The 27,816-nt window shown below is 45.3% G+C and overlaps 1 protein-coding gene across 1 annotated transcript; it reads left to right on the top strand.

Annotated features, from left to right (window-relative positions):
- Nucleotides 1–2,028: 2,028 nt before the first annotated feature.
- LOC117039067 (zinc finger protein 34-like) lies at nt 2,029–26,362 on the top strand. The gene is made up of 6 exons (XM_033136107.1): nt 2,029–2,067; nt 6,032–6,169; nt 20,762–20,935; nt 22,514–22,825; nt 26,088–26,156; nt 26,334–26,362. Exons 2-6 carry the CDS (start codon nt 6,037–6,039, stop codon nt 26,360–26,362), a joined length of 717 nt encoding a protein of 238 aa, XP_032991998.1. The 5' UTR covers nt 2,029–2,067; nt 6,032–6,036.
- Nucleotides 26,363–27,816: the final 1,454 nt, after the last annotated feature.

Genomic DNA, 27,816 nt, shown 5'->3' with positions numbered 1-27,816 from the left:
GTAATATTGACATTGGTTGCTCCACCCACTTCTAACCCTGTCTACCACTACCATGTGCCCCCTAGAGCGTTGCTGCCCCAAAGGGAATGCTGGCCCTTGGGGCTGAAAAGTGTTCCCCACCACTGTCCTTGGGTTATGGAGATACTGTTGGACCTCATGACCATTTGCCATGCTAGCATGAACTGATGGGAGCTGGTGCATCTTTGGGAAGAGGCACCACATTAGTCTCCTCTTCTATAGAGATGATAGATAGATGATAGAAGGTCTGTGTGAGAGAGAGAGAGAGAAGAGATAGATAGATAGATTAGATAGATAGATAGATAGATAGATGGTTAATTTGGGGTTCTCCTCAGCTGGACGCCATAATCATCACAATTATAACAAATAAAGGCTTGACATATCTCGCTTTGCATGTCATGAGTCTATCTCATATATTAAACTCCAGTAGCTAATGAAAACAATTGCTTACATAAATGGGCTTTTCCACGATATTCTAATTTTTTCGAGTTTCACCTGTACATATATGGGGATCTTTTTAATTATAGCAAAATGTGCTCATGTCCTGTGGGTTCAGTTCTTCCTAGTTTTAGTGGAAATCTCACTAATTATTGATCAGAGAGCTTGTGAAAGCCTGGAGGCATTCATTTCAAGGGGAATCTCAGATGAATAATACATTAATGGATTGCAGGGTGACTTGCACAGAACTATCATTTCCAGCCTCTGCGGTGCTGCAGTAGCTAAGCTTTGTAACTAGTCGAGGTGGTTTTGACGCAAGAAAGAACTAAAAACCCGAGTTGAACCAAATTAAAGATGGGGCATTGTTTTCTGGTTCTCCAGACTCCAAGTCAGCAGAGAAACCATTAGTGTTATGAAGTACAGATGTTCAGAGAGTTGGTGCTAGTACTACTAGTTATATCTCAGTGCCTCTCTGTTGAGTTACGACGTGAAGGTCGACAGAGCAAAAACTGTCCGGCACGTTTTCGCTGTGCGTCTGCTCTTCTTCGTCTCCTCCTGCAGAGTGGCGACAACGGTGAAGCAGCTGTCTGTGAGCCGTCTGTGTGTGGCAAATAATTCACTTCCACGCAGCTTCTGTGCTAACTACTAAAGCGTTTATTTACAGCTATAAATCAGTTCTCCGGGAGATGAAGCAGCCATGCTCCCCAACAACTCTTCCTACCAATCTTCCCCCGCCTGGACTTGATGACACTCAGGGGTCCCTTCCAACTCCAAAATTCTACGATTCTCTAAATTCTAAGATTCTCAAGCTGAATCTGAAACAGCAGGAAACAAGCTGCCTCCAACAGCCCTCCAGAATTTGGGGACGAGGCGGGAGGGAGAGCAGCGAGGTGGGGGCGCCCCATCTGATATTTGTGCCACTGATTCTTCCTGCCTAAATGCAGAACCCGACATTTGTCCCCACTGAAGTTCACTTTCTGAGTTTGGAGCGAGTTCTCCAACTTGGGGAGTGTACTGATTTTTTATTATTATTTATTTATTTTTACATTTTATTGGTTCACAGAATGCTCGAGGGTCATCCAGTCCAACCCTTTGCAATGCCTAAAGTGGGGCTCCAACCCAGGACCGTGAAATGAGAGTCTCCTGCTTTACCAGCGGAGCCATTTGCTCCAAAGGGACGGGTGTCTCTCTCAAGTACCCTCCCAATATTGCAACAGACTTTCAGTCTGCTACTGAGCAGGGGAATTTTATTATTATTATTATTATTATTATTATTATTATTATTACTACTACCCCACCCATCTGGGGGCAGGGCACGAAGCTGCTGCCTCCTTGGGGGCCTCTGAGCCGAGAATCATAGAGAACTCTGCACATGCCCTGGACCACCCGCATTCTGGGAGGGAAGAAGGACAGCCAGCCTGATGGCTGTGCCCAGCTTGCGAAGGGTTAAATTGAACAGAGCTGGAGTCCTAGAGAGGACAGGAAGTAGAAACAGCAGAGGGCAGGTCCTCCAGAGCAGAATCCCCTCCCTCCGTGCCCAGCCCCTTCCGGCATCTCTTGTTTGTCGTCTCCTCCCCGTGCTGCCTCGATTTCCCTCCTGGGAAGAATCCGGTGAGTCTCCCCTGACTTCCCTCTTGGGGTGTCTCTAGGAGAAGGGGGTCCCAGGGCTGCAGGGGGTGGTGTTCTGCTTCTGAATGGCATGGGGAGACCCCCCAAGTCTGGGAGAAGAGGGTCCTGCCCCCCATTCCTCTCTGCCAAGAACTGAGAGGGGGCGAGTTTCCAGGAGGTCTGCAGCTCTGTTCTTCCTTTGCATCCAGGCGCTGCTTCCTCTTTGGGGAGGGAGGGAGGGAGGGAGGGGTGGGTCGGGGGGGGGAATGCCCAGAATCCCCCTGTCAGGCCCTCCTTTGCTCCTGGCAGAGCCTTTCCCCCTGCCAGATCCTCCTCCAGATCAGCTCAGGTCTCCAGCCCAGAGCCTCAAGGTAAGCCTCTCTGGGCAGGTGCAAGGCATGTGGCTCTTCCTGGGCTGCTGAGTGAGAGGGCTGAGCTGGCTGCTATTCGGCTTGCCAGGGGTTAAAGGAGCTGAGCTGCATTCCTCGAGAGGAGAGGATGGAAAGGCGCTTTACGTCCTCCAGGTTCTTGTCCTTAAGGGGGTGAGGCAATGCAAGGAGGAGAAGAAGGGGGGCTCTGGGTGGCAGGTCTGCAAACTTTTCTCTCTCTCATCCCAGAGTGAGCTTTCAAGGATGCTCCACATCCTGGAGTTTCTCTGCAGCTGCTGCTGCTATTAGAAAACAAGACCATAGCCTCTGGAGTCACCAGGTCGCCCATCCCTTCCCAAACACCAGTCTTGTCTCAATTGCAGAATGCTTTATTTACATTAAACTTGTAACTTTCACAGTGTGTAGGTAAAACTGGAACTCCCTCCCTCAGGAGCCAAGGATTAGAGAGACTTTTCTAAAGGGAAATCAGACAATCCAAAGTAGGCCTCAAAAGGCTTCTAAGAGAATTCTCAGCCTACTGCAGTAGAGATCAACTGGTGGTAAATCACCAAAAAACCAAAGTCATGGTCTTCGCTAGGAGACACAGACAATATAGATGGGAGATGGACAATCAACCAATAGAACAGGTCAACAATTTTAAATACCTCGGAATAGTTTTCCAGTCAACAGGGTCCTGCGAGGCTCATCATAAATATGCCCGGAAAAAAGCATCCCAAAGCGCCAAAATATTGTCTCGCTTTTACTTTACGAAGGGAGGTAGGCATATTCCAGCAGCTCTGGAGGTTTTTCAAGCAAAACCCTTGGCGCAGTTACTCTATGGGGCCCAAATCTAGACGGGAAACCATTGTAGCATACTTGAAACGGTCCAGTCTAAATTCTTAAGACAGATTCTAGCCGTCCCACCATGTGCACCAAACGCGGCCCTACGATTGGAGACCGGCCTCCCCTCTGTCGAAACCCGGACCTGGTTAAGAACATTCAACTATTGGATTCGCTTAAATTTAAATCCATCCAGCCTATTGCCCCTAGTTACACGAGATGCACACAGAAGTCTGTGGTCTAAAGCAGTGCATCAAAAACTACTCACATGTGGCCTCCAAGCACAACACCTACTTAAAATGGGTCTTCCCAAGGCAAAAATCCTTATTGACCAGCGCCTGAAGGATATTGAATTGCAGAATAATCTGGCCTCTATCAAGAAATTTAGTGCTTGGTATGCTTATCTGCCTCCCTCCCACTTCGAATCTCGGGCACCATACTTGTCCAACCTAACCATCCCAAAATTTAGGCGGGCCTTTACACTGGCCAGACTAAATATGTTACCCTCAGCTGTTTGTTTCCCCAGCTACATGTGACTGGCTGATTAGATTATATGTCTGGAAACTGTAGAAAAGGCTCCCTTTCCTTTAGAAGCTGCAGAAATGTGAGTTGAACCCCATAAAAACAGAGCTTTTCCTCTTTGCTTTTCCCCCTTTGCAAAAGGAGCTTTGCTTTTCCCCCTTTGCAAAAAAACTGCAAAAATTTTAGCTGATCCTTAACAAACAGGGTTTTCCCCTTTGCAAAAAAGCTGCAAAACCTTTAGCTGATCCTCAAAAAAAGGGCTTTTAGAGGAGGAAAACCAGAAAAAAAATTTTTTTTCTTGTTTCCTCCTCTAAAAACAAGGCTATGGTCTGGTGCGCCCTATGGAGTGAAAAATGTGGTAAATAAACTACGTGGTGCTACATTTCCAGCACAATCTTGCTTTTCGCTGACTCTGCTAATTCAGTCAGTGTGGTGTGGTTAAGAGCGGTAGACTCGTAATCTGGGGAACCGGGTTCGCGTCTCCGCTGCTCCACATGCAGCTGCTGGGTGACCTTGGGCTAGTCACACTTCTTTGAAGTCTCTCAGCCCCACTCACCTCACAGAGTGTTTGTTGTGGGGGAGGAAGGGAAAGGAGAATGTTAGCCGCTTTGAGACTCCTTCGGGTAGTGATAAAGCGGGCTATCAAATCCAAACTCTTCTTCTTCTTCATGATCACATCTCCGGATGTGGTCCGAAGTATAGTACGGGACCAGTGCCAGAGGAGTGTCCCGATAGAACTATCCTCAGGAAATGCTAAAGCAAGGATAAAAGACTCCTACTCCCCACCTTCTGGGACAAAAGAGGGATTATCAGTCATTGGGTGGCTTGTACTACCAACAGGGGACATGGAACACACAAAATCCTTTTTGGCTGACTAATAAAATTCTTACCATCCTGATAAAAAAATAAAGGATCCCTGACAGTTAAGTCCAGTCGCGAACAACTCTGGGGTTGTGGTGCTCATCTCGCTTTACTGGCCGAGGCAGCTGATGTTTGTCTGCAGACATTTTTTCCGGGTCATGTGGCCAGCAGGACTAAGCCGCTTCTGACAAAACCAGAGCAGTGCACGGAAACACCGTTTACCTTCCCACCGGAGCGGTACCTATTTATCTACTTGCACTTTGACGTGCTTTTGAACTGCTAGGTTGGCAGGAGCTGGGACCGAGCAACAGGAGCTCACCCCATCGCGGGGATTCGAACAGCCGACCTTCTGATCAGCAAGCCCTAGGCTCAGTGGTTTAGACCACAGCGACACCCGCGTCCTGATAGGTCCTTGTAAAACCTTTAGAAAAAAATCTAGCAGAGTCTGTGGGTTTTGATAAACAAGAAATGGAAATTGGTGCTATCTCAAAATAGACTAGATCTATCAAGCTACCGTAAGCCTTTGGGAATTTTGTCACAAGTGGAGCGTAAAGCTCACCTCTGGAGTTTTCAAAAACTCCAGAGGTGAGCTTTACACTCCACTTGTGACAAAATTCCCAAAGGCTTACAGTACCTTGATAAAACTAGTATACATGCCTTTTGTTCTTAAGAACACTACAGATTTAGGACATGTGGAAGATCTATACTTTGATGCCTTCCATGCCAGAGTGGGGGGCCACATTTTGAGACTGGAGACTTGCGAAGATGGTGTATAAGCACAGACGATCTCTAAGAGGAGGGGTGTATTAGTCTCATGATATTTCAGAAAGGTGGCATTACCAGCTCCTCTGCTTCTACATACAGATTTGGTCCCCATACAACCCCTGACAGAGGCAGATACGGCCACAACACCTGCCTGGCTTGTGATGAGAGAGCTCAAAGATTGTGAACAGGGCTCTCCATACAAAGCACCTAGCATGAGAGCATCTACGTGTAATATCTACTCTGCTATTTTCTGCCCATGCTCTGGGGATGCAGTTTTCAGGCATGGGGACAAGACAGTGACAGGTTTTTGTACCAAGTTCTGCCAGTTATCCCCACTGAGTTCAATGGGATCTACCCGGTACTCTCAGGTCACTACTGTTGCAGACCATGCCAGGCTTACGAAGTGGGGTGAGGAGCATACAGAAGAAATTGGAATCACTGGAGGTGTTTAGAAATGGGACTTCTCTTGGGAAGGGGCTGCCCCATTTGTGCTTCTCCAGGGGCAGGAGAAAATCTAGGGCAAGAGAATCCCTGCAGGGCCTCTGAGGCTCCCTTTGCTTCTTCCTCTCTCCCAGGACCCTGCAGCTTGTTTTGACTTCTCGACTCCTCAGGAAGGATGAAAGAGACGGATCCTGCAAAGCTAGTGAGGATGGAAGGGGGAAGATGGACGGTTGACCTGGTCAGGTTGTCTCCTGCATCCCTCCCCACAACCTCTGAGCGTTCCCTCCCAGGGACCTCCGAGAGATCTGGTGAGTTCCAGGGGAGTGGAAATGGGGACATGGATGGATGGAGCCGGAGAGGTATTGGGGCTTGCTCAGATTGGGGGTGGTGGGGGAGGCAGGCAGGCGGGAGGAGATGGAGAAGGGGAGCACCTTTTCGGGCTCCTCCACCTGCCTGCCTGCCTGCCTGCACCTTTGTCATCTGCAGGCAATTTGAGTTAGGAATACATCACAGCTCCCCAACCAGTGCGATGTACGGTATTGGCAGCTCAAAATGTCTAAAACCAGTACCGTGATCTGAATGCCTTACCAATGTCAGACAACTTACCGATCCATTGGGCACCACTAGAAGCCATGACTCTTGAAAGTAACCTGGTCCTGCTTTGCAAATTGACCGCAGTTGGGGCCTCCGTGTGTTGCCTTTTTCTTTTCGTAATAACTTTTTCTTTTCTTTTAAAAACAAGCATCATAGGACTAATATACAGATATGAAGCCCAAGTACAGTGGTACCCCATGTTACACACGCGATCCGTTCCGGATCGCGCTATGTAACACGGACGTGCGTAACACGAACGACCCCCCCCAAAAAAAACCAGAAGTTCACACGTTTTTGCGCTTCTGCATATGCGCGAAGTGCGCAGAACGCTTCTGCGCACCTGCGCATCGCACGTGCTCCGCAGAGGACTTCCAGGTCGCGTAGGTCCGTAAGTCGAATGTACACAACACGGACCGTACGCAACACGAGGTGTGACTGTATCTACAACATATGGTTCAGCATTAGTGGTCAATGTATGAGTTCTGGGTTCATGAATTGGTTTAAATTGAAAGAAAAAAAGGGAAACAGGAGAGAACAGAGAACATTCATCGCATAGCCGAATGCCTAGGGAGGAGCTCTTGTGGCCGTTGTGTTTAGATTAATTGTGAGTTATAGTTACTTTTCCTCTTCTGTCATCAATGAAACAATACAGAGTTAGTCTACTCTTGAACATGGGAGGGAGGTTCGAGTGAAGAAAGTGATTTACCTATAAATTAAAATTTAGACCAACCAGATAGAGATAACTGCTGATGGGGAGTGTGCAGGGGAAGATGTAGCTGCCTGTTTCACAGACGGTTTGATGGATCTTGACCACGGAGCTCTGCATAAGGAAGTCAAGGAGGAGAATCGTGGGGTCATGGACCCTCTTGGTAACGCTTCCTGTTGGATCATAATATCTGTTTTGAAATTAAGCAAGTAACTTAGGTTTTGAAATTACATACATACCTCTATGTGATGAACCTCCACTATTTGGGTGGAGACCAACAGCATTTGGGATTCCCCCACCATGAACCCTGAATGGAGGGATCTCCACTGTTTTCACTGCAAAAAAAATTCCATCTAGTCATGCCTTTTAAAGCAATTACCAGGTTGTTTGAACTGCCCGGGCCTTCTTAAATCGCAGTCTCAGAGCTTTAAGGGAAATTGGAGGTGGAGTGGATTCCAGGATTGAGCCAAACAAAATCTATCCCAGATAAAAGCCAAGCAATATGTCAGTTAATACCAGCCAACAAAGGCAGTGAAAACTATAGTAAGGCCTCACATCTAACTCTCTTCCTCTATCACAAGCATTCATTAACTTTGTTCTTCCTGAGGGGGCTCTAATTAGCTTCTCTCTTCATTTTAGATGGTGATGAATTGGAAGGGAAGAACAAGGTGGACCACAACAGAATGCACATAGTGGAGAAGTCATATAAATATTCAGAGTGTGGAGAGAACATCTGTCAGAGCGACCACTCCATCTCACATCAAGGAAAGAGCTTTGTTTGGAGGGATAGAATCTCTCCACATGAAAGAACTACCGGTAACGACGGAGAGAAATTGTATCAGTGCAGAGAATGTGGGAAGAGCTTCCGTCGCCGTCAGAGTCTCACTTGCCATCGAAGAATTCATACAGGGGAGAAACCCTATCAGTGCTTGGAATGTGGAAAGAACTTCAGTGGAAGTTCAAATTTCACTTCCCATCAAAGAATTCATACAGGGGAGAAACCCTATCAGTGCTTGAAGTGTGGAATGAGCTTCAGTCGGAAGGATGGTCTCACTTCCCATCAAAGAATTCATACAAAGGAGAAACCTTTCCCATGCCTTGAGTGTGGAACGAGCTTCAGTCATAGGCAGACTCTCACTTTGCATCAAAGAGTCCATACAGGGGAGAAACCCTATCAGTGCTTGAAATGTGGAATGAGCTTCAATCGGAAGGATGCTTTCACTTCCCATCAAAGAATCCATACAGGGGAGAAACCATATCCATGCCTGGAATGTGGAAAGAGCTTCCGTCACATACAGAGTCTTGATTCACATCAAAGAATTCATAGAGGGGAGAAACCCTATCAGTGCTTAGAATGCGGAAGAAGCTTCAGTTGCAGTTCCAATCTAACTACACATCATAGAGTCCATACACGGGAGAAATCCTATCAGTGCTTGAAATGTGGGAAAAGCTTCAGTCTCAGGCGGAGTCTCACTGCGCACCAAAGAATTCATACAGGGGAGAAACCCTATCAGTGCCTGGAATGTGGAACATGCTTCAGTCAACGTTTATATCTCACTTCCCATCAAAGAATTCATACAGGGGAGAAACGCTATCAATGCTTGAAGTGTGGAAAGAGCTTCAGACGGAAGGATGGTCTCACTTGCCATAACAGAATTCATACAGGCGAGAAACCATATCCATGCCTGGAATGCGGAAAGAGCTTTAGTCAATGTGGACATCTCACTTTGCATCAAAGAGTCCATACAGGGGAGAAACCCCATCAGTGCTTGGAATGCGGAAAGAGATTCAGTCGGAGGTTTCAGCTCACTTCCCATAACAGAATTCATACAGGGGAGAAACCATATCCATGTCTGGAATGTGGAAAGAGCTTCCGTCACATACAGAGTCTTGATTCACATAAAAAAGTTCATACAGGGGAGAAACCCTATCAATGCTTCGAATGTGGAAAGAGCTTCAGCCAGGGGATTCATCTCACTTCCCATCAAACAATTCATACAGGAGAGAAGCCATATCAATGCCTAAAATGTGGGAAGAGCTTCAGTCTCAGGCAGAGTCTCACTGCGCACCAAAGAATTCATACAGGGGAGAAACCTTTTCAATGCCATGAGTGTGGAAAGAGCTTCAGCCTCAGGCACAATCTCACTACCCATCAAAGAATTCATACAGGGGAGAAACCGTATCAGTGTTTGGAATGTGGAAAGAGCTTCCGAGAGGGGAGTAAGCTCACTTCCCATCAAAGAATTCATACAGGGGAGAAACCTTTTCAATGCCATGAGTGTGGAAAGAGCTTTAGTCACAGGCACAATCTCACTACCCATCAAAGAATTCATACAGGGGAGAAACTATCAGTGTTTGGAATGTGGAAAGAGCTTCCGAGAGGGGAGCAAGCTCACTTCCCATCAAAGAATTCATACAGGGGAGAAACCTTTTCAATGTCATGAGTGTGGAAAGAGCTTTAGTCACAGGCACAATCTCATGACCCATCAAATAACTCATACAGGTCAGAAACCCTATCAGTGCTTGGAATGCGGAAAGAGCTTTAGTCAATGTGCATATCTCACTTTGCATCAAAGAGTCCATACAGGGGAGAAACCGCATCAGTGCTTGGAATGTGGAATGAGCTTCAGTCAGAGGTTGCAGCTCACTTCCCATCAAAGAATTCATACAGAGGGAAAACCAAAAAAGAAAAAATAACACCTGCATTATTAAACAACCCTTACAAAACACATTTGTATAGAAAAGAGAAAGGGTGGGGGAGAATAACTAAAAATACCCTTTTTCAAATTTGTATCATATATCATTTGTCAACACACATAGAAAGGCAGGCTCCCCCAGCTCTCCCCTGGGTGTGTGTCCCCCTTCTCCCCGTCTCCCACCCTGAGAGATCGCTCCTCTGTAGCAATAATTATTCAGAATATGCACTCCAGGATAAACCCAGCCGTATTTAGTATCCAGCTTTTTCCTCTCGGGCGAGGTTCCAACCAAAGAAGAATGGCAAGTTAAACTGACAGAATATGTGCAGTTTGCAGACTAAACATGGAGAATAAGAAGAACACATGTTTAAAGAAGATTGGACAATGTTTCTTGAATATATGGGTGAAAAGTATGCATGTGAAACCGCTGGTAGCATTACCATAATTTTCGCTCCCATAGGGCACACCGGACCATAGGGCGCACCTCGTTTTTAGAGGAGGAAACAAGAAAAAAAAATCTGGTTTTCCTCCTCTAAAAGCCCTGTTTTTTTGAGGATCAGCTAAAAGTTTTGCAGCTTTTTTGCAAGGGGGAAAAGCAAAGCTCCTTTTGCAAAGGGGGAAAAGCAAATAGGAAAAGCCCCATTTTTATGGGGTTCAACTCACATTTCTGCAGCTTCTAAAGGAAAGGGAGCCTTTTCTACAGTTTCCAGACAGATAATCTCATCAGCCAGTCACATGTCGCTGGGGAAACAAACAACCTCCCTCTGCAGCACATTCAACAATGGAGGGCGGGGCTGAAAGGGAGCCAGGACTCTTATCTCTCTCCCGATCTCTTGCTGATCAGCTGCTGAGTGGGGTCCTTTCAACACCCCCTTTTCTCTTTGTAAAATAAAAAGCATGCTCCTCTTTTGACCCCTGGGCAATTCAGTTCCAGGGACCACCGTTCGCTCCATAGGACGCACAGATATTTCCCCTTACCTTTTAGGAGGAAAAAAGTGCGTCTTATGGAGCAAAAAATACGGTAAGTTAAATTCAGCAGTGTAAGTAAGTTAGATGGATGCAGGATTGGAATACTGAATGGTTTGGATTATGTAAAATATGCAGGGATGTACAGTGTGCAAGCTGAACCACAAAAGGAGAAGAAGGGGAATCATCGATTTAAGATTGTTTAAGTGAACATTTTAAAATGTAAATTGGGAAATTAATATTATTAAAATAATTAATGTAATTTTTGCAGTAGGGGGACTTTTCTACTTGTGGACGCTTCCTGAATGATAAAGAACGCTGACCTTCCATATCTCATTGACCCAGGCTCGCTCACCCTGGTTTTAACAATAAGATTGTCTTTTAGATTTTTCTTTTTGCTGTATGTGTTTGTTTACTTATACTTGGTGGTTGCTTTGAATTGCCTTGGTTAAAAAAAAGCAGCTAATAAATAATACAGTGGTACCTCGAGTTACAAATGCCTCAGGTTACAAATGCTTCAGGTTACAAACTCCGCTAACCTGGAAGAGTTACCTCGAGTTGAGAACCTTGTGACAGGATGAGAACCGAAATCGTATGCCGGCGGCACAGCAATAGCAAGAGGCCCCATTAGCAAAAGCACACCTCTATTTAAGAACAGTTTCAGGTTAAGAATGGACTTCTGGAATGAATTAACTTGGTAAATACAGGTAGCACTGTAGCAATAATCCAACAAAATACAGGCATGTTCAGTGTAGAAGAAGTGGAGCCCAGTTAATTCAGACTGAGCAGAAAGCGCTAGGGCTGCCTTTGGAGCACACTGGCAAGGCCAAGAGGGGAGTCTTGTGGTCTGGGCAGCCCATGACCTCCACCCACACTGCCCAGGTGTGTGCCCCAGGGAGGTCACTTCATTGCTGCTAACACACCAGTTAGACTGTGTCTGGAGGCGCACTCCATTGTCTCTCAAAGCCAACAAGAAGAGTCCAAGCCATATAGGTTGACATATTGAGCAGGAGCTCCCCCTGGAGGTAAGATTAGCAAAAATGATTCACTACCTTTCGCAGGAGAGTAAATAACCCCCACCCCATTGGGATAACTGTTCTGAGTGATTTGACCGGATCATTTTGAAAATACAACACTGCAAAGTTGTGGGATGTGCACATTTCTTTCTGCTTGCTATGTCCTGTCCTGAAAGCTTTTCGGTGTAATTATAGCTGTGAGGTTTTTTCCATTGCAATTTTAAACTTTTCATTGATCTTCACTGTATTATTTTGTAGGGACGCTAGTGGCGCTGTGGTCTAAGCCTCTGGGCCTCTTGGGCTTGCCAATCAGAAGGTCGGTAGTTTGAATCCCCGCGATGGAGTGAGCTCCCATTGCTCTTTCCCAGTTCCTGCCAACCTAGCAATCCGAAAGCACACCAGTGCAAGTAGATAAACAGGTACCGCTGCAGCGGGAAAGTAAACAGTGTTTCCGTGCACTCTGGTTTCCACCACAGTGTTCTGTTGCTCCAGAAGCGGTTTAGTCATGCTAGCTGCATGACCCAGGAGCCGTCTGCGGACAAATGCCAGCTCCCTCTGCCTGAAAGCAAGATGAATGCCGCAACCCCATAGTCGCCTTTGACTGGACTTAACTGTCCAAGGATCCTTTACCTTTACCTATTCAGGGCAGTAAAAAAAAAAGGGAAAAAAGATGGCATACATTTCTCCAAAGTGTGTGGATGGGCATTAAAATGGCACGTGCAGTTCAACATAAATAAGCAAAAGGTGATATAAATTGGAGGAAATACAGAAAGAGGGAGAGAGAGAGAGTGAAGACCAACTGAAGAGAGAGACTCACTTCACATCTATAAAGTCCTGCTGGATCAGACCAATGGGCATTGAGTCGAGCATCCTGTTTTTCTCAGTGATCCACCAGGTGCTGCTGGGAAGCCCACATGCAGAACATGAGAGTGGCAGCAGTCCTTGCCCCATCTTGTTCCCTAGTGACTTACATTCGGGAATGTGCTGCCTCCAATCCTGGCAGCTACATAGACCCAGTTTGTTGAAACTGCTCAAAGTAACATGGTGAATTCAAGGGGGCATCACACAAATTAGCAATGAGTTCAGTTGGTTGGTTGGTTGGTTGGTTGGGATGCTGGCAACTGCCCAAGGATGCCCAATGATGAGGCCAGACCTAACTGTACTTGGTAGCTTGACTATAATTAGTCTAAAACTGTTTTTAATGTTGTATTTTAGATGGTTGTGACCCACCCTGGGACCTTCTGAGGAAGGGCACGTATTAATATTTTTTTGTTGCCAGGGCATCTAATGCACAGGTGCCAGTGAGAGTTTTTCAATTCTAGTGGATTGCTTTTTCACTTCCTTTGAGAAGGAACTTTTCCTCCCTGAATTGATCACTTGAAGTCAGTCATGCAAACCCTCTAGAAACCACAGCTGTTTCGATTGAGCTTTTCACTCTCTGCAAAGGTGCTGCTGTGGCAGACTTTGCGTACCTCCGACCTCTGCTGGCAAGTGTCGGTCTATCCTCTGTTTGATTTGAAACTAGAATAACTTTACCATTTCTTGTCTTCTGCTGCCATCTTCAGGCATCTCCTAAGCAGAGATGGAATTGGATGTACATAATAATAATAATAATAATAATAATAATAATAATAATAATAATAATTTTATTTATACCCCGCCCTTCCCAGCCAGAAAACCGGGCTCAGGGCGGCTAACATCAATACCTTGTCTATCCTCATTTTGATTTGAAACCAGAAAGGTTGGGGCTCTTCTGAGTTGCTTTCGAAAATCCACATTTTCCAAATCCATTCTGTGCACTCCCCCCCCTTTTATAATTTTTATTTTTGCATTTTCTTGTTTTATGTAAACAAATGAATTAAAAACATAAACATATAATCCCTTCTGACTCCCCCCCCCCATTGTGAATCTTAATATGATTTTCCCCTCTGCATCTCTGTTATAAATCCTTTGTCAGTGCATAGTTCAAATTGTACAAGAGTTTTGCCAATCTTACCATTTTTGTGCACCTTGTCCCTCTGTGGTTCCATACAAATGCTGGTTGTTTGGTGTTTTCACATTCTGCTGTACCAGGGCCACTAATTTGCAGGTGGCGCTGTGGGTTAAACCACAGTCTAGGGCTTGCCGATCAGAAGGTCGGCGGTTCGAATCCCTGCCACGGGGTGAGCTCCCGTTGCTCGGTCCCAGCTCCTGCCCACCTAGCAGTTCGAAAGCACATCAAAGTGCAAGTAGATAAATAGGTACCGCTCCGGCGGGAAGGTAAACGGCGTTTCCGTGAGCTGCTCTGGTTCGCCAGAAGTGGCTTTGTCATGCTGGCCACATGACCCGGAAGCTGTCTGCGGACAAACGCCGGCTCCCTTGGCCTATAGAGCGAGATGAGCGCCGCAACCCCAGAGTCGGACACGACTGGACCTGATGGTCAGGGGTCCCTTTACCTTTACCTTTACTTTGGAGCTAAAGTCAGGTTGCCCCTTTTTAAAAACCTACCCCTGGAGCCTGTAAAAAAAATTATCAATGCTTTATTGGTTTTAAAACTGTACAATAAAAATAGTCAATAGATATTAAAGACAAATAAAAATAAACAATCCTTCATTCCTTAACTGATGGTCAGCAGGAGAAAAAAGTCTGTGAGCTTGTCTGGAAAAAGTAGCCTATTGTATGAAGGTAATATTGACATTGGTTGCTCCACCCACTTCTAACCCTGTCTACCACTGCCATGTGCCCCCTCAAGCGTTGCTGCCCCAAAGGGAATGCTGGCCCTTGGGGCTGAAAAGTGTTCCCCACCACTGTCCTTGGGTTATGGAGATACTGTTGGACCTCATGACCATTTGCCATGCTAGCATGAACTGATGGGAGCTGGTGCATCTTTGGGAAGAGGCACCACATTAGTCTCCTCTTCTATAGAGATGATAGATGAATGATAGAAGGTCTGTGTGTGTGAGAGAGAGAGAGAGAGAAGAGATAGATAGATAGATTAGATAGATAGATAGATAGATAGATAGATAGATAGATAGATGGTTAATTTGGGGTTCTCCTCAGCTGGACGCCATAATCATCACAATTATAACAAATAAAGGCTTGACATATCTCGCTTTGCATGTCATGAGTCTATCTCATATATTAAACTCCAGTAGCTAATGAAAACAATTGCTTACATAAATGGGCTTTTCCACGATATTCTAATTTTTTCGAGTTTCACCTGTACATATATGGGGATCTTTTTAATTATAGCAAAATGTGCTCATGTCCTGTGGGTTCAGTTCTTCCTAGTTTTAGTGGAAATCTCACTAATTATTGATCAGAGAGCTTGCGAAAGCTGGAGGCATTCATTTCAAGGGGAATCTCAGATGAATAATACATTAATGGATTGCAGGGTGACTTGCACAGAGCTACCATTTCCAGCCTCTGCGGTGCTGCAGTAGCTAAGCTTTGTAACTAGGCGAGGTGGTTTTGACGCAAGAAAGAACTAAAAACCCGAGTTGAACCAAATTAAAGATGGGGCATTGTTTTTTAGTTCTCCAGACTCCAAGTCAGCAGAGAAACCATTAGTGTTATGAAGTACAGATGTTCAGAGAGTTGGTGCTAGTACTACTAGTTATATCTCAGTGCCTCTCTGTTGAGTTACGACGTGAAGGTCGACAGAGCAAAAACTGTCCGGCACGTTTTCGCTGTGCGTCTGCTCTTCTTCGTCTCCTCCTGCAGAGTGGCGACAACGGTGAAGCAGCTGTCTGTGAGCCGTCTGTGTGTGGCAAATAAATCACTTCCACGCAGCTTCTGTGCTAACTACTAAAGCGTTTATTTACAGCTATAAATCAGTTCTCCGGGAGATGAAGCAGCCATGCTCCCCAACAACTTTTCTTACCAATCTTCCCCCGCCTGGACTAGATGACACTCAGGAGGGGTCCCTTCCAACTCCAAAATTCTACGATTCTCTAAATTCTAAGATTCTCAAGTTGAATCTGAAACAGCAGGAAACAAGCTGCCTCCAACAGCCCTCCAGAATTTGGGGACGAGGCGGGAGGGAGAGCAGCGAGGTGGGGGCGCCCCATCTGATATTTGTGCCACTGATTCTTCCTGCCTAAATGCAGAACCCGACATTTGTCCCCACTGAAGTTCACTTTCTGAGTTTGGAGCGAGTTCTCCAACTTGGGGAGTGTACTGATTTATTATTATTATTATTATTATTATTTATTTATTTTTACATTTTATTGGTTCACAGAATGCTCGAGGGTCATCCAGTCCAACCCTTTGCAATGCCTAAAGTGGTGCTCCAACCCAGGACCGTGAAATGAGAGTCTCCTGCTTTACCAGCGGAGCCATTTGCTCCAAAGGGACGGGTGTCTCTCTCAAGTACCCTCCCAATATTGCAACAGACTTTCAGTCTGCTACTGAGCAGGGGAATTATTATTATTATTATTATTATTATTATTATTATTATTATTAATACCCCACCCATCTAGGGGCAGGGCACGAAGCTGCTGCCTCCTTGGGGGCTTCTGAGCCGAGAATCATAGAAAACTCTGCACATCCCCTGGACCACCCGCATTCTGGGAGGGAAGAAGGACAGCCAGCCTGATGGCTGTGCCCAGCTTGCGAAGGGTTAAATTGAACAGAGCTGGAGTCCTAGAGAGGACAGGAAGTAGAAACAGCAGAGGGCAGGTCCTCCAGAGCAGAATCCCCTCCCTCCGTGCCCAGCCCCTTCCGGCATCTCTTGTTTGTCGTCTCCTCCCCGTGCTGCCTCGATTTCCCTCCTGGGAAGAATCCGGTGAGTCTCCCCTGACTTCCCTCTTGGGGTGTCTCTGGGAGAAGGGGGTCTCAGGGCTGCAGGGGGTGGTGTTCTGCTTCTGAATGGCATGGGGAGACCCCCAAGTCTGGGAGAAGAGGGTCCTGCCCCCCATTCCTCTCTGCCAAGAACTGAGAGGGGGCGAGTTTCCAGGAGGTCTGCAGCTCTGTTCTTCCTTTGCATCCAGGCGCTGCTTCCTCTTTGGGGAGGGAGGGAGGGAGGGAGGGGTGGGTCGGGGGGGGGAATGCCCAGAATCCCCCTGTCAGGCCCTCCTTTGCTCCTGGCAGAGCCTTTCCCCCTGCCAGATCCTCCTCCAGATCAGCTCAGGTCTCCAGCCCAGAGCCTCAAGGTAAGCCTCTCTGGGCAGGTGCAAGGCATGTGGCTCTTCCTGGGCTGCTGAGCTGGCTGCTATTCGGCTTGCCAGGGCTCAAAGGAGCTGAGCTGCATTCCTCGAGAGGAGAGGATGGAAAGGCGCTTTACGTCCTCCAGGATCTTGTCCTTAAGGGGGTGAGGCAATGCAAGGAGGAGAAGGAGGGGGGCACTGGGTGGCAGGTCTGCAAACTTTTCTCTCTCTCATCCCAGGGTGAGCTTTCAAGGATGTTCCTTATCCTGGAGTTTCTCTGCAGCTGCTGCTGCTATTAGAAAACAAGACCATAGCCTCTGGAGTCACCAGGTCGCCCTTCCCTTCCCAAAGGAGAACACCAGTCTTGTCTCAATTGCAGAATGCTTTATTTACATTAGACTTGTAACTTTCACAGTGTGTAGGTAAAACTGGAACTCCCTCCCGCAGGAGCCAAGGATTAGATAGACTTTTCTAAAGGGAAATCAGACAATCTATATGGAACACATGGGAAGCATGATTGTGAATAATGCTCTCTTAGAAAAATGTAAGATACAGAAGGGTACATGCCCTCTTTCACCGCTGTAATTTATGTATTATCATGAAGAATAAGGAAAACTCCACATATAAAAGGAGGCCAGGGTGGGGCAACAAAACTACAAACTGAAGGCCACTGCAGATGATGTGGTATTATCTTTAGGGGAACCTCTTAGTAGTGTATTAGAAGCTGCTTGGAAATGCTGCAGGTTTTAAAATAAAGAGAGGGAAAACTGAGGTGTTAGTGAAAAACATGGATGCGCAGTCAAAAAATGAATTACTTCTTTTATGGATATATATATATATATTATTTTGAAGTTTATGATTTGTAAATTTTGGATGACAATCTGCTACTAATAATAACACATTTACTATATTCATTAGGCACGTGTTGCGACCATATATGAGCAGCTCAACTGCTAAGTGATCTCTGGCATTGAGACCAGTAGCTCAAGTGACTCAAGGCCTACCGTATTTTTCGCTCTACAAGACGCACTTTTTTCCTCCTAAAAAGTAAGGGGAAATATCTGTGCGTCTTATGGAGTGAATGGTGGTCCCTGGAGCTGAATTGCCCAGGGGCCAAAAGAGGATCATGCTTTTTATTTTACAAAGAGATCTTGATCAGCAAAAGATCGGGAGCGAGATAAGAGTCCCTGGCTCCCTTTCAGCCCCACCCTCCTTTGTTGAATGTGCTGCTGTTTCTCCAGCTACATGTGACTGGCTGATTAGATTATCTGTCTGGAAAAGACTCCCTTTCCTTTAGAAGCTGCAGAAATGTGAGTTGAACCCCATAAAAACAGAGCTTTTCCTTTTTGCTTTTCCCCCTTTGCAAAAGGAGCTTTGCTTTTCCCCCTTTGCAAAAAAACTGCAAAACTTTTAGCTGATCCTTAAAAAACAGGGTTTTTCCCTTTGCAAAAGAGCTGCAAAACTTTTAGCTGATCCTCAAAAAACCAGGGCTTTTCCCTTTGCAAAAAAGCTGCAAAACTTTTACCTGATCCTCAAAAAAAACAGGGCTTTTAGAGGAGGAAAACCAGAAAAATGTTTTTTTTTCTCGTTTCCTCCTCTAAAAACAAGGTGCGCCCTATGGTCTGGTGCGCCCTATGGAGCGAAAAATATGGTAAATAAACTATGTGGTGCTACATTTCCAGCACAATCTTGCTTTTCGCTGACTCTGCTAATTCAGTCAGTGTGGTGTAGTGGTTAAGAGCGGTAGACTCGTAATCTGGGGAACCGGGTTCGCGTCTCCGCTCCTCCACATGCAGCTGCTGGGTGACCTTGGGCTAGTCACACTTCTTTGAAGTCTCTCAGCCCCACTCACCTCACAGAGTGTTTGTTGTAGGGGAGGAAGGGAAAGGAGAATGTTAGCCGCTTTGAGACACCTTCGGGTAGTGATAAAGCGGGATATCAAATCCAAACTCCTCTCTGGATGTGGTCTGAAGTGTTATACGGGACCAGTGCCAGAGGAGTGTCCCGATAGAACTATCCTCAGGAAATGCTAAAGCAAGGATAAAAGACTCCTACTCCCCACCTTCTGGGACAAAAGAGGGATTATCAGTCATTGGGTGGCTTGTACTACCAACAGGGGACATGGAACACACAAAATCCTTTTTGGCTGACTAATAAAATTCTTACCATCCTGATAAAAAAATAAAGGACCCCTGACAGTTAAGTCCAGTCGCGAACAACTCTGGGGTTGTGGTGCTCATCTCGCTTTACTGGCCGAGGCAGCTGATGTTTGTCTGCAGACATTTTTTCCGGGTCATGTGGCCAGCAGGACTAAGCCGCTTCTGACAAAACCAGAGCAGTGCACGGAAACACCGTTTACCTTCCCGCTGGAGCGGTACCTATTTATCTACTTGCACTTTGACATGCTTTTGAACTGCTAGGTTGGCAGGAGCTGGGACCGAGCAACAGGAGCTCACCCCATCGTGGGGATTCGAACAGCCGACCTTCTGATCAGCAAGCCCTAGGCTCAGTGGTTTAGACCACAGCGACACCCGCGTCCTGATAGCTCCTTGTAAAAACTTTAGGAAAAAATCTAGCAGAGAGTCTGTGGGTTTTGATAAACAAGAAATGGAAATTGGTGCTATCTCAAAATAGACTAGTTCTATCAAGCTACCATAAGCCTTTGGGAATTTTGTCACAAGTGGAACGTAAAGCTCACCTCTGGAGTTTTTGAAGAGTATACATGCCTGTTGTTCTTAAGAACACTACAGATTTAGGACATGTGGAAGATCTATACTTTGATGCCTTTCATGCCAGAGTGGGGGGGCCACATTTTGAGACTGGAGACTTGCGAAGATGGTGTATAAGCACAGACGATCTCTAAGGAGGAGGGGTGTATTAGTCTCATGATATTTCAGAAAGGTGGCATCACCAGCTCCTCTGCTTCCACATACAGATTTTGTCCCCATACAACCCCTGACAGAGGCAGATTGTGAACAGGGCTCTCCATACAAAGCACCAAGCATGAGGGCATCTACGTGTAATATCTACTCTGCTATTTTCTGCCCATGCTCTGGGGTTGCAGTTTTCAGGCATGGGGACAAGACGGTGACAGGTTTTTGTACCAAGTTCTGTCAGTTATTGTTAGAGATTTCAGAGTTGCCTACGTGCAGAAATGTAGCTGTTATCTCCAAGCAATTAAGCAATTAGCTAGTTGGCAGAAAGCCCAGATCTGCTCTCTCTCAGACCCTTAGCAACGACCTGTGATTGGTCAGTGAGTTCCTAAAGACTCAGCTCGTTGTGGTTAGTGGTGAGTGTGTGGAGAGAGAGAGGCAGAGAGGAAAAGATTTTATGTTTTGTTTCTTTTATTTTGTAAAGTCTGTAAATAGTAACTTATGGATGCTAGTTGCTTCAATCAAATACTGTATATAGTTATCCAGTGAGTTGCTGAGTTCCTGCGTTGTGCTGTCCAGTCAATTACACAACAGCCAGAAGCTTCCAGAAAAGTCTACGTCTAACTCTGCGGTCTCCAGGAATACGTTATACTCCTGACACTAAATCTTAAGAGTTATCCGCACTGAGTTCAATGGGATCTACCCGGTACACTCAGGTCACTACTGTTGCAGACCATGCCAGGCTTACGAAGTGGGGTGAGGAGCATACAGAAGAAATTGGAATCACTGGAGGTGTTTAAAAATGGGGCTTCTCTTGGGAAGGGGCTGCCCCATTTGTGCTTCTCCAGGGGCAGGAGAAAATCTAGGGCAAGAGAATCCCTGCAGGGCCTCTGAGGCTCCCTTTGCTTCTTCCTCTCTCCCAGGACCCTGCAGCTTGTTTTGGCTTCTCGACTCCTCAGGAAGGATGAAAGAGACGGATCCTGCAAAGCTAGTGAGGATGGAAGGGGGAAGATGGACGGTTGACCTGGTCAGGTTGTCTCCTGCATCCCTCCCCACAACCTCTGAGCGTTCCCTCCCAGGGACCTCCGAGAGATCTGGTGAGTTCCAGGGGAGTGGAGATGGGGACATGGATGGATGAAGCCGGAGAGGTATTGGGGCTTGCTCAGATTGGGGGTGGTGGGGGAGGCAGGCAGGCGGAAGGAGATGGAGAAGGGAAGCACCTTTTTGGGCTCCTCCACCTGCCTGCCTGCTCCTTTGTCATCTGCAGGCAATTTGAGTTAGGAATACATCACAGCTCCCCAACCAGTGCGATGTACGGTATTGGCAGCTCAAAATGTCTAAAACCAGTACCATGATCTGAATGCCTTACCAATGTCAGACAACCTACCGATCCATCGGGCACCACTAGAAGCCATGACTCTTGAAAGTAACCTGGTCCATCTTTGCAAATTGACCGCAGATGGGGCCTCCGTGTGTTGCCTTTTTCTTTTCGGAATAACTTTTTCTTTTCTTTTAAAAACAAGGATCATAGGACTAATATACAAATATGAAGACCAAGTACAGTGGTACCCCATGTTACACGGGCGTGCGTAACACGAACGACCCCCCCAAAAAAACCGGAAGTTCACACGTTTTTGTGCTTCTGCATATGCGCGAAGTGCACAGAACGCTTCTGTGCCCCTGCGTGCCGCACGCGCTCCGCAGAGGACTTCCAGGTCGCAGAGGTCCGTAAGTCGAATGTACGCAACACGGAGCGTACGCAACACGAGGTGTGACTGTATCTACAACATATGGTTCAGCATTAGTGGTCAATGTATGAGTTCTGGGTTCATGAATTGGTTTAAATTGAAAGAAAAAAGGGAAACAGGAGAGAACAGAGAACATTCATCGCATAGCCGAATGCCTAGAGAGGAGCTCTTGTGGCCGTTGTGTTTAGATTAAGTGTGAGTTATAGTTACTTTTCCTCTTCTGTCACCAATCAAACAATACAGAGTTAGTCTACTCTTGAACATGGGAGGGAGGTTCAAAGTGAAGAAAGTGATTTACCTATGAATTAAAATTTAGACCAACCAGATTGAGATAACTGCTGATGGGGAGTGTGCAGGGGAAGATGTAGCTGCCTGTTTCACAGACGGTTTGATGGATCTTGACCAGGGAGCTCTGCATAAGGAAGTCAAGGAGGAGAATCGTGGACCCTCTTGGTAATGCTTCCTGTTGGATCATAATATCTGTTTTGAAATTAAGCAAGTAACTTAGGTTTTGAAATTCCATACATACCTCTATGTGATGAACCTCCACTATTTGGGTGGAGACCAACAGCATTTGGGATTCCCCATCATGAACCCTGAATGGAGAGATCTCCACTGTTTTCTCTGCAAAAAAATTCCATCTAGTCATGCCTTTTAAAGCAATGACCAGGTTGTTTGAACTGCCCAGGCCTTCTTAAATCGCAGTCTCAGAGCTTTAAGGGAAATTGGAGGTGGAGTGGATTCCAGGATTGAGCCAAACAGAATCTATCCCAGATAAAAGCCAAGCAATGTGTCAGTTAATACCAGCCAACAAAGGCAGTGAAAACTATAGTAAGGCCTCACATCTAACTCTCTTCCTCTATTACAAGCATTCATTAACTTTGTTCTTCCTGAGGGGGCTCTAATTAGCTTCTCTCTTCATTGTAGATGGTGATGAATTGGAAGGGAAGAACAAGGGGGACCACAACAGAATGCACATAGTGGAGAAGTCATATAAATATTCAGAGTGTGGAGAGAACATCTGTCAGAGCTACCACTCCACCTCACATCAAGGAAAGAGCTTTGTTTGGAGGGATAGAATCTCTTCACATGAAAGAACTACCGGTAACGGCGGAGAGAAATTGTATCAGTGCAGAGAATGTGGGAAGAGCTTCCGTCACCGTCAGAGTCTCACTTGCCATCGAAGAATTCATACAGGGGAGAAACCCTATCAGTGCTTGGAATGTGGAAAGAACTTCGGTCGAAGTTCAAATTTCACTTCCCATCGAAGAATTCATACAGGGGAGAAACCCTATCAGTGCTTGAAGTGTGGAATGAGCTTCAGTCGGAAGGATGGTCTCACTTCCCATCAAAGAATTCATACAAAGGAGAAACCTTTCCCATGCCTTGAGTGTGGAATGAGCTTCAGTCATAGGCAGACTCTCACTTTGCATCAAAGAGTCCATACAGGGGAGAAACCCTATCAGTGCTTGAAATGTGGAAGGAGCTTCAGTCGGAAGGATGCTTTCGCATCCCATCAAAGAATCCATACAAAGGAGAAACCTTTTCCATGCCTTGAGTGTGGAAAGAGCTTCACTCATAGGCAGAATCTCACTTCCCATCAAAGAATTCATAGAGGGGAGAAACCCTATCAGTGCTTAGAATGTGGAAGGAGCTTCAGTTGCAGTTCCAATCTAACTACGCATCATAGAGTCCATACACGGGAGAAATCCTATCAGTGCTTGAAATGTGGCAAGAGCTTCAGTCTCAGGCAGACTCTCACTGCGCACCAAAAAATTCATACAGGGGAGAAACCCTATCAGTGCTTGGAATGTGGAAAGTGCTTTAGTCAACGTGTACATCTCACTACGCACCAAAGAATTCATACAGGGGAGAAACCCTATCAATGCTTGAAGTGTGGAAAGAGCTTCAGACGGAAGGATGGTCTCACTTGCCATAACAGAATTCATACAGGCGAGAAACCATATCCATGCCTGGAATGCGGAAAGAGCTTTAGTCAATGTGGAGATCTCACTTTGCATCAAAGAGTCCATACAGGGGAGAAACCCCATCAGTGCTTGGAATGTGGAATGAGCTTCAGACAGAAGGATGCTTTCACTTCCCATAACAGAATTCATACAGGGGAGAAACCATATCCATGCCTGGAATGTGGAAAGAGCTTCCGTCACAAACAGAGTCTTGATTCACATAAAAAAGTTCATACAGGGGAGAAACCCTATCAATGCTTCGAATGTGGAAAGAGCTTCAGCCAGGGGTTCGATCTCACTTCCCATCAAACAATTCATACAGGAGAGAAGCCATATCAATGCTTAAAATGTGGGAAGAGCTTCAGTCTCAGGCACAGTCTCACTTCGCACCAAAGAATTCATACAGGGGAGAAACCTTTTCAATGCCATGAGTGTGGAAAGAGCTTCACTCATAGGCAGAGTCTCACTACCCATCAAAGAATTCATACAGGGGAGAAACCGTATCAGTGTTTGGAATGTGGAAAGAGCTTCCGAGAGGGGAGCAAGCTCACTTCCCATCAAAGAATTCATACAGGGGAGAAACCTTTTCAATGCCATGAGTGTGGAAAGAGATTCACTCATAGGCAGAGTCTCACTACCCATCAAAGAATTCATACAAGGGAGAAACCATATCAGTGTTTGGAATGTGGAAAGAGCTTCCGAGAGGGGAGCAAGCTCACTTCCCATCAAAGAATTCATACGGGGAGAAACCTTTTCAATGCCATGAGTGTGGAAAGAGCTTTAGTCACAGGCACAATCTCATGACCCATCAAATAACTCATACAGGTCAGAAACCCTATCAGTGCTTGGAATGCGGAAAGAGCTTTAGTCAATGTGCATATCTCACTTTGCATCAAAGAGTCCATACAGGGGAGAAACCGCATCAGTGCTTGGAATGTGGAATGAGCTTCAGTCAGAGGTTGCAGCTCACTTCCCATCAAAGAATTCATACAGAGGGAAAACCAAAAAAGAAAAAATAACACCTGCATTATTAAACAACCCTTACAAAACACATTTGTATAGAAAAGAGAAAGGGTGGGGGAGAATAACTAAAAATACCCTTTTTCAAATTTGTATCATATATCATTTGTCAACACACATAGAAAGGCAGGCTCCCCCAGCTGTCCCCTGGGTGTCCCCTCCCCCCTCTCCCTGTCTCCCACCCTGAGAGATCGCTCCTCTGTAGCAATAATTATTCAGAATATGCACTCCAGGATAAACCCAGCTGTATTTAGTATCCAGCAAGATGGCACTTTTCCTACACCCCCCCCCCGGCCAGTCTTCAAATCTTAACCACTCAGACAGTGCAATATGACTCTTCTAATGATCGTGTAATAATCCAAAATAGTATTTCTTCAGTTTCTAGGTCCAGTTTCTATAAGGCCTTGTTAAAACTGTTCCAACAAATCTCAGTCAAGTCACAGTCCAAAATTATTGTCTCTTTTAATGTTCATCCAATCCTGCTTCCTCCTCTTTCTTCTTTTACTAATATTCTTTCCTAATCCACTGGGATGGGGAAGAAGGCATCTTAAATCCCTTTCCTCATACGAGATCATAGCTTTCGTTGCGAACAGTTTCAGGAGTTGCACTGCATTCCCTTTTGCTGGCTGTACATTTTTCTCTGCTGATAATTCCCACACCAGCTCAGCCCAACCCAGCCTTGTCTTTCCATGGAGCTCTTTCTCTCCTCCTGTTCTTCCCTCACCTCACCTGCTCAACAGAACTTTTATACTTTTCAAGTTTATACATTTCACTAATTTTATACATTTCACTAATTTTAAAATCCTTTTGACGTTTCAAAATTTGACTTCCTTCCCCCTCTTTCAGCAGTTCCTTAAATTTATTTTTAATATCTTCTGCTTATCCAAATTAACTTAATTTGCTCATTATTCATCTTCTTTAAATATATAAAGTGGTACCTCTGGTACGTACTTAATTCGTTCCGGAGGTCCGCTCTTAACCTGAAACTGTTCTTAACCTGAAGCACCACCGTTCTTAACCTGAAGCTCCCATTGCTGCTGCACCACCAGAGCACGAGTTCTGTTCTTAACCTGAAGCAAAGTTCTTAAACTGAAGCCTTTTTTTCTGGGTTAGTGGAGTATGTAACCTGAAGCGTATGTAACCCGAGGTACCACTGTACTCTTGTGAAACTGCAGGTTGTTACCATAATCCTGCCAATGTTTTTATCTGTTTACAATTTATCTGTAAATAGTCAATAAACCAGTTCCATTCTTTTATTTTAAAAATTGCTACCTTGATTTGTTATTCTTCCGGTAAGTTTCACCATTTCTGCATATTCCATAAGTTTCTGTATCCGTTCTTCCTTTGCTGGGACTTCTGTTTCTTTCCATTTGGGGGCAAGTAACATCAGGCCAGGAGTTTCAGGACCATGGAGAGCTCTGAGTGAGAAACTTGTTCCAGCAGAGGTTGTGAGCAGACAGGTCCTTTCAGTTTCTCCCTCCAGACTACCTCTTCCAGGCTCTACCCCTTTGTAGAGGACTTCAGAGCCTTAATGGACCAGACCTCTGGCCTGAAGATGGATATTCCATTTTATAACTTGCTTGGTAAGTTCCCAGTGCCAGTAGACCAGTGAGATCCTGTAGGAGGGATTACAGCCTCCGTCTCTGTATCTGGATCGCTACTGGATTCATGGCTCATAGCAACTGATCTACATGGATGACTCTTGCACCAGAATGCTCTCTGCCGCACCACATGGCCTTGCCAAGCTCTCCTATTTTCAGGGTACCTGGAGAATAAAAAGAAAGTTTAATTCAAACCCCAAAGTTCCTGTTTTGCTTCAGGGGGAGGAAACCTCACTAATTATTGATTAAAGGGTTTGCTCAACCGCAGTTTGTAAGTAAGAAATTTTACGAATGACTAATCAATGAATAATACATGGATCTACTCCAAAGGGCTCTGTTTCCTTTTGATAGGCAGACTTAATTGAAGAGAGGGAATCAATGGGAATATCTGATTTTGCTAGCTGTGGGGCTCTTAAAACAAAATTAGGGATCCGTCGGTGGGAAACGGCTGGTTTATATATATATTCATGTGCTCGCCTGATTTAATGAATAGAAGGAATAGCCTAGCCATGGTTGGGAATACAAACCAGCTGTTCTTAGCACACACTCTGGTCTTCTAAAAATATTGTTGGCCTTCAACTCCCGTCAGCCCCAGCCACCATGGCCAATGGACAGGGATGCAGGAAGCTGCAGTCTGAAATATCTGCAGGGCACCAGGTTGTGGAAGGCAGATTTAATGTAACTTTTGCAGCCTATACTTTTATGGGCCCGAATCAGGTAAGTGCTGTAGATGTAATGAGGTTGAGGGTACATTTTATCATATGTGGTGGACTTGTAAAAGGGTAAAAGAGTATTCGGAAATAATTTATAATGAATTGGGGAAAAATGTTTAAAAGTACCTTCCCCTTCCCCCCCCCCCAAAAAAAACCAACAGAGTCCTTTTTGTTGGGGATAATTCAGACGGAAATTCCCAGGTGTCAAAGAAAGTTTGTTTATGTATGCCACTACTGCGGCCTGTGTTTCATTAGCCCAAAAATGAAAAACGAGCGAGGTTCCAACCAAAGAAGAATGGCAACTTAAACTGACGGAATATGTGCAGCTTGCAGACTTAACATATAGAATAAGAGAACAAGAAGAATGCATGTTTAAAGAAGATTGGGCAGTGTTTGTTGAATACATGGGTGAAAAGTGTGTACATGTGAAAACGCTGGCAGCATTAAGATAATTCAACAGTGTAAATAAGTTAGATGGATGCAAGATTGGAATACTGAATGGTTTGGATCGTGTAAAATATGCAGGGATGTACGGTGTGCAAGCTGAACCACAAAAATAGAAGAAGGGAAATCATCAATTTAAGATTAAGTGAACATTTTAAAATGTAAATTGGAAAATTAATAATAATAATTATTAAAATAATTAATGTGATTTTTGCAGCAGGGAGACTTTTTCTACTTGTGGACACTTCCTGAGTGATAAAGAACACTGGTCTTCCATATCTCATTGACCCAGGCTCGCTCACCATGGTTTTAACAATAGGATTGTCCTTTAGATTTTTCTTTTTGCTGTATGTGTTTGTTTACTTATAATTGGCAGTTACTTTGAATTGCCTTGGTAGAATAATAATAATAATAATAATAATAATAATAATAATAATCAGCCAATAAATAAAACAGTGGTACCTCGAGTTACAAAAGCCTCAGGT

This window comes from Lacerta agilis, chromosome 17, assembly GCF_009819535.1.
Source record: "Lacerta agilis isolate rLacAgi1 chromosome 17, rLacAgi1.pri, whole genome shotgun sequence".
In the NCBI taxonomy this organism is placed as follows: domain Eukaryota; kingdom Metazoa; phylum Chordata; class Lepidosauria; order Squamata; family Lacertidae; genus Lacerta; species Lacerta agilis.
The sequence above is the reverse complement of the archived record's forward strand: the minus strand, read 5'-3'. Positions and strand labels throughout refer to the sequence as shown.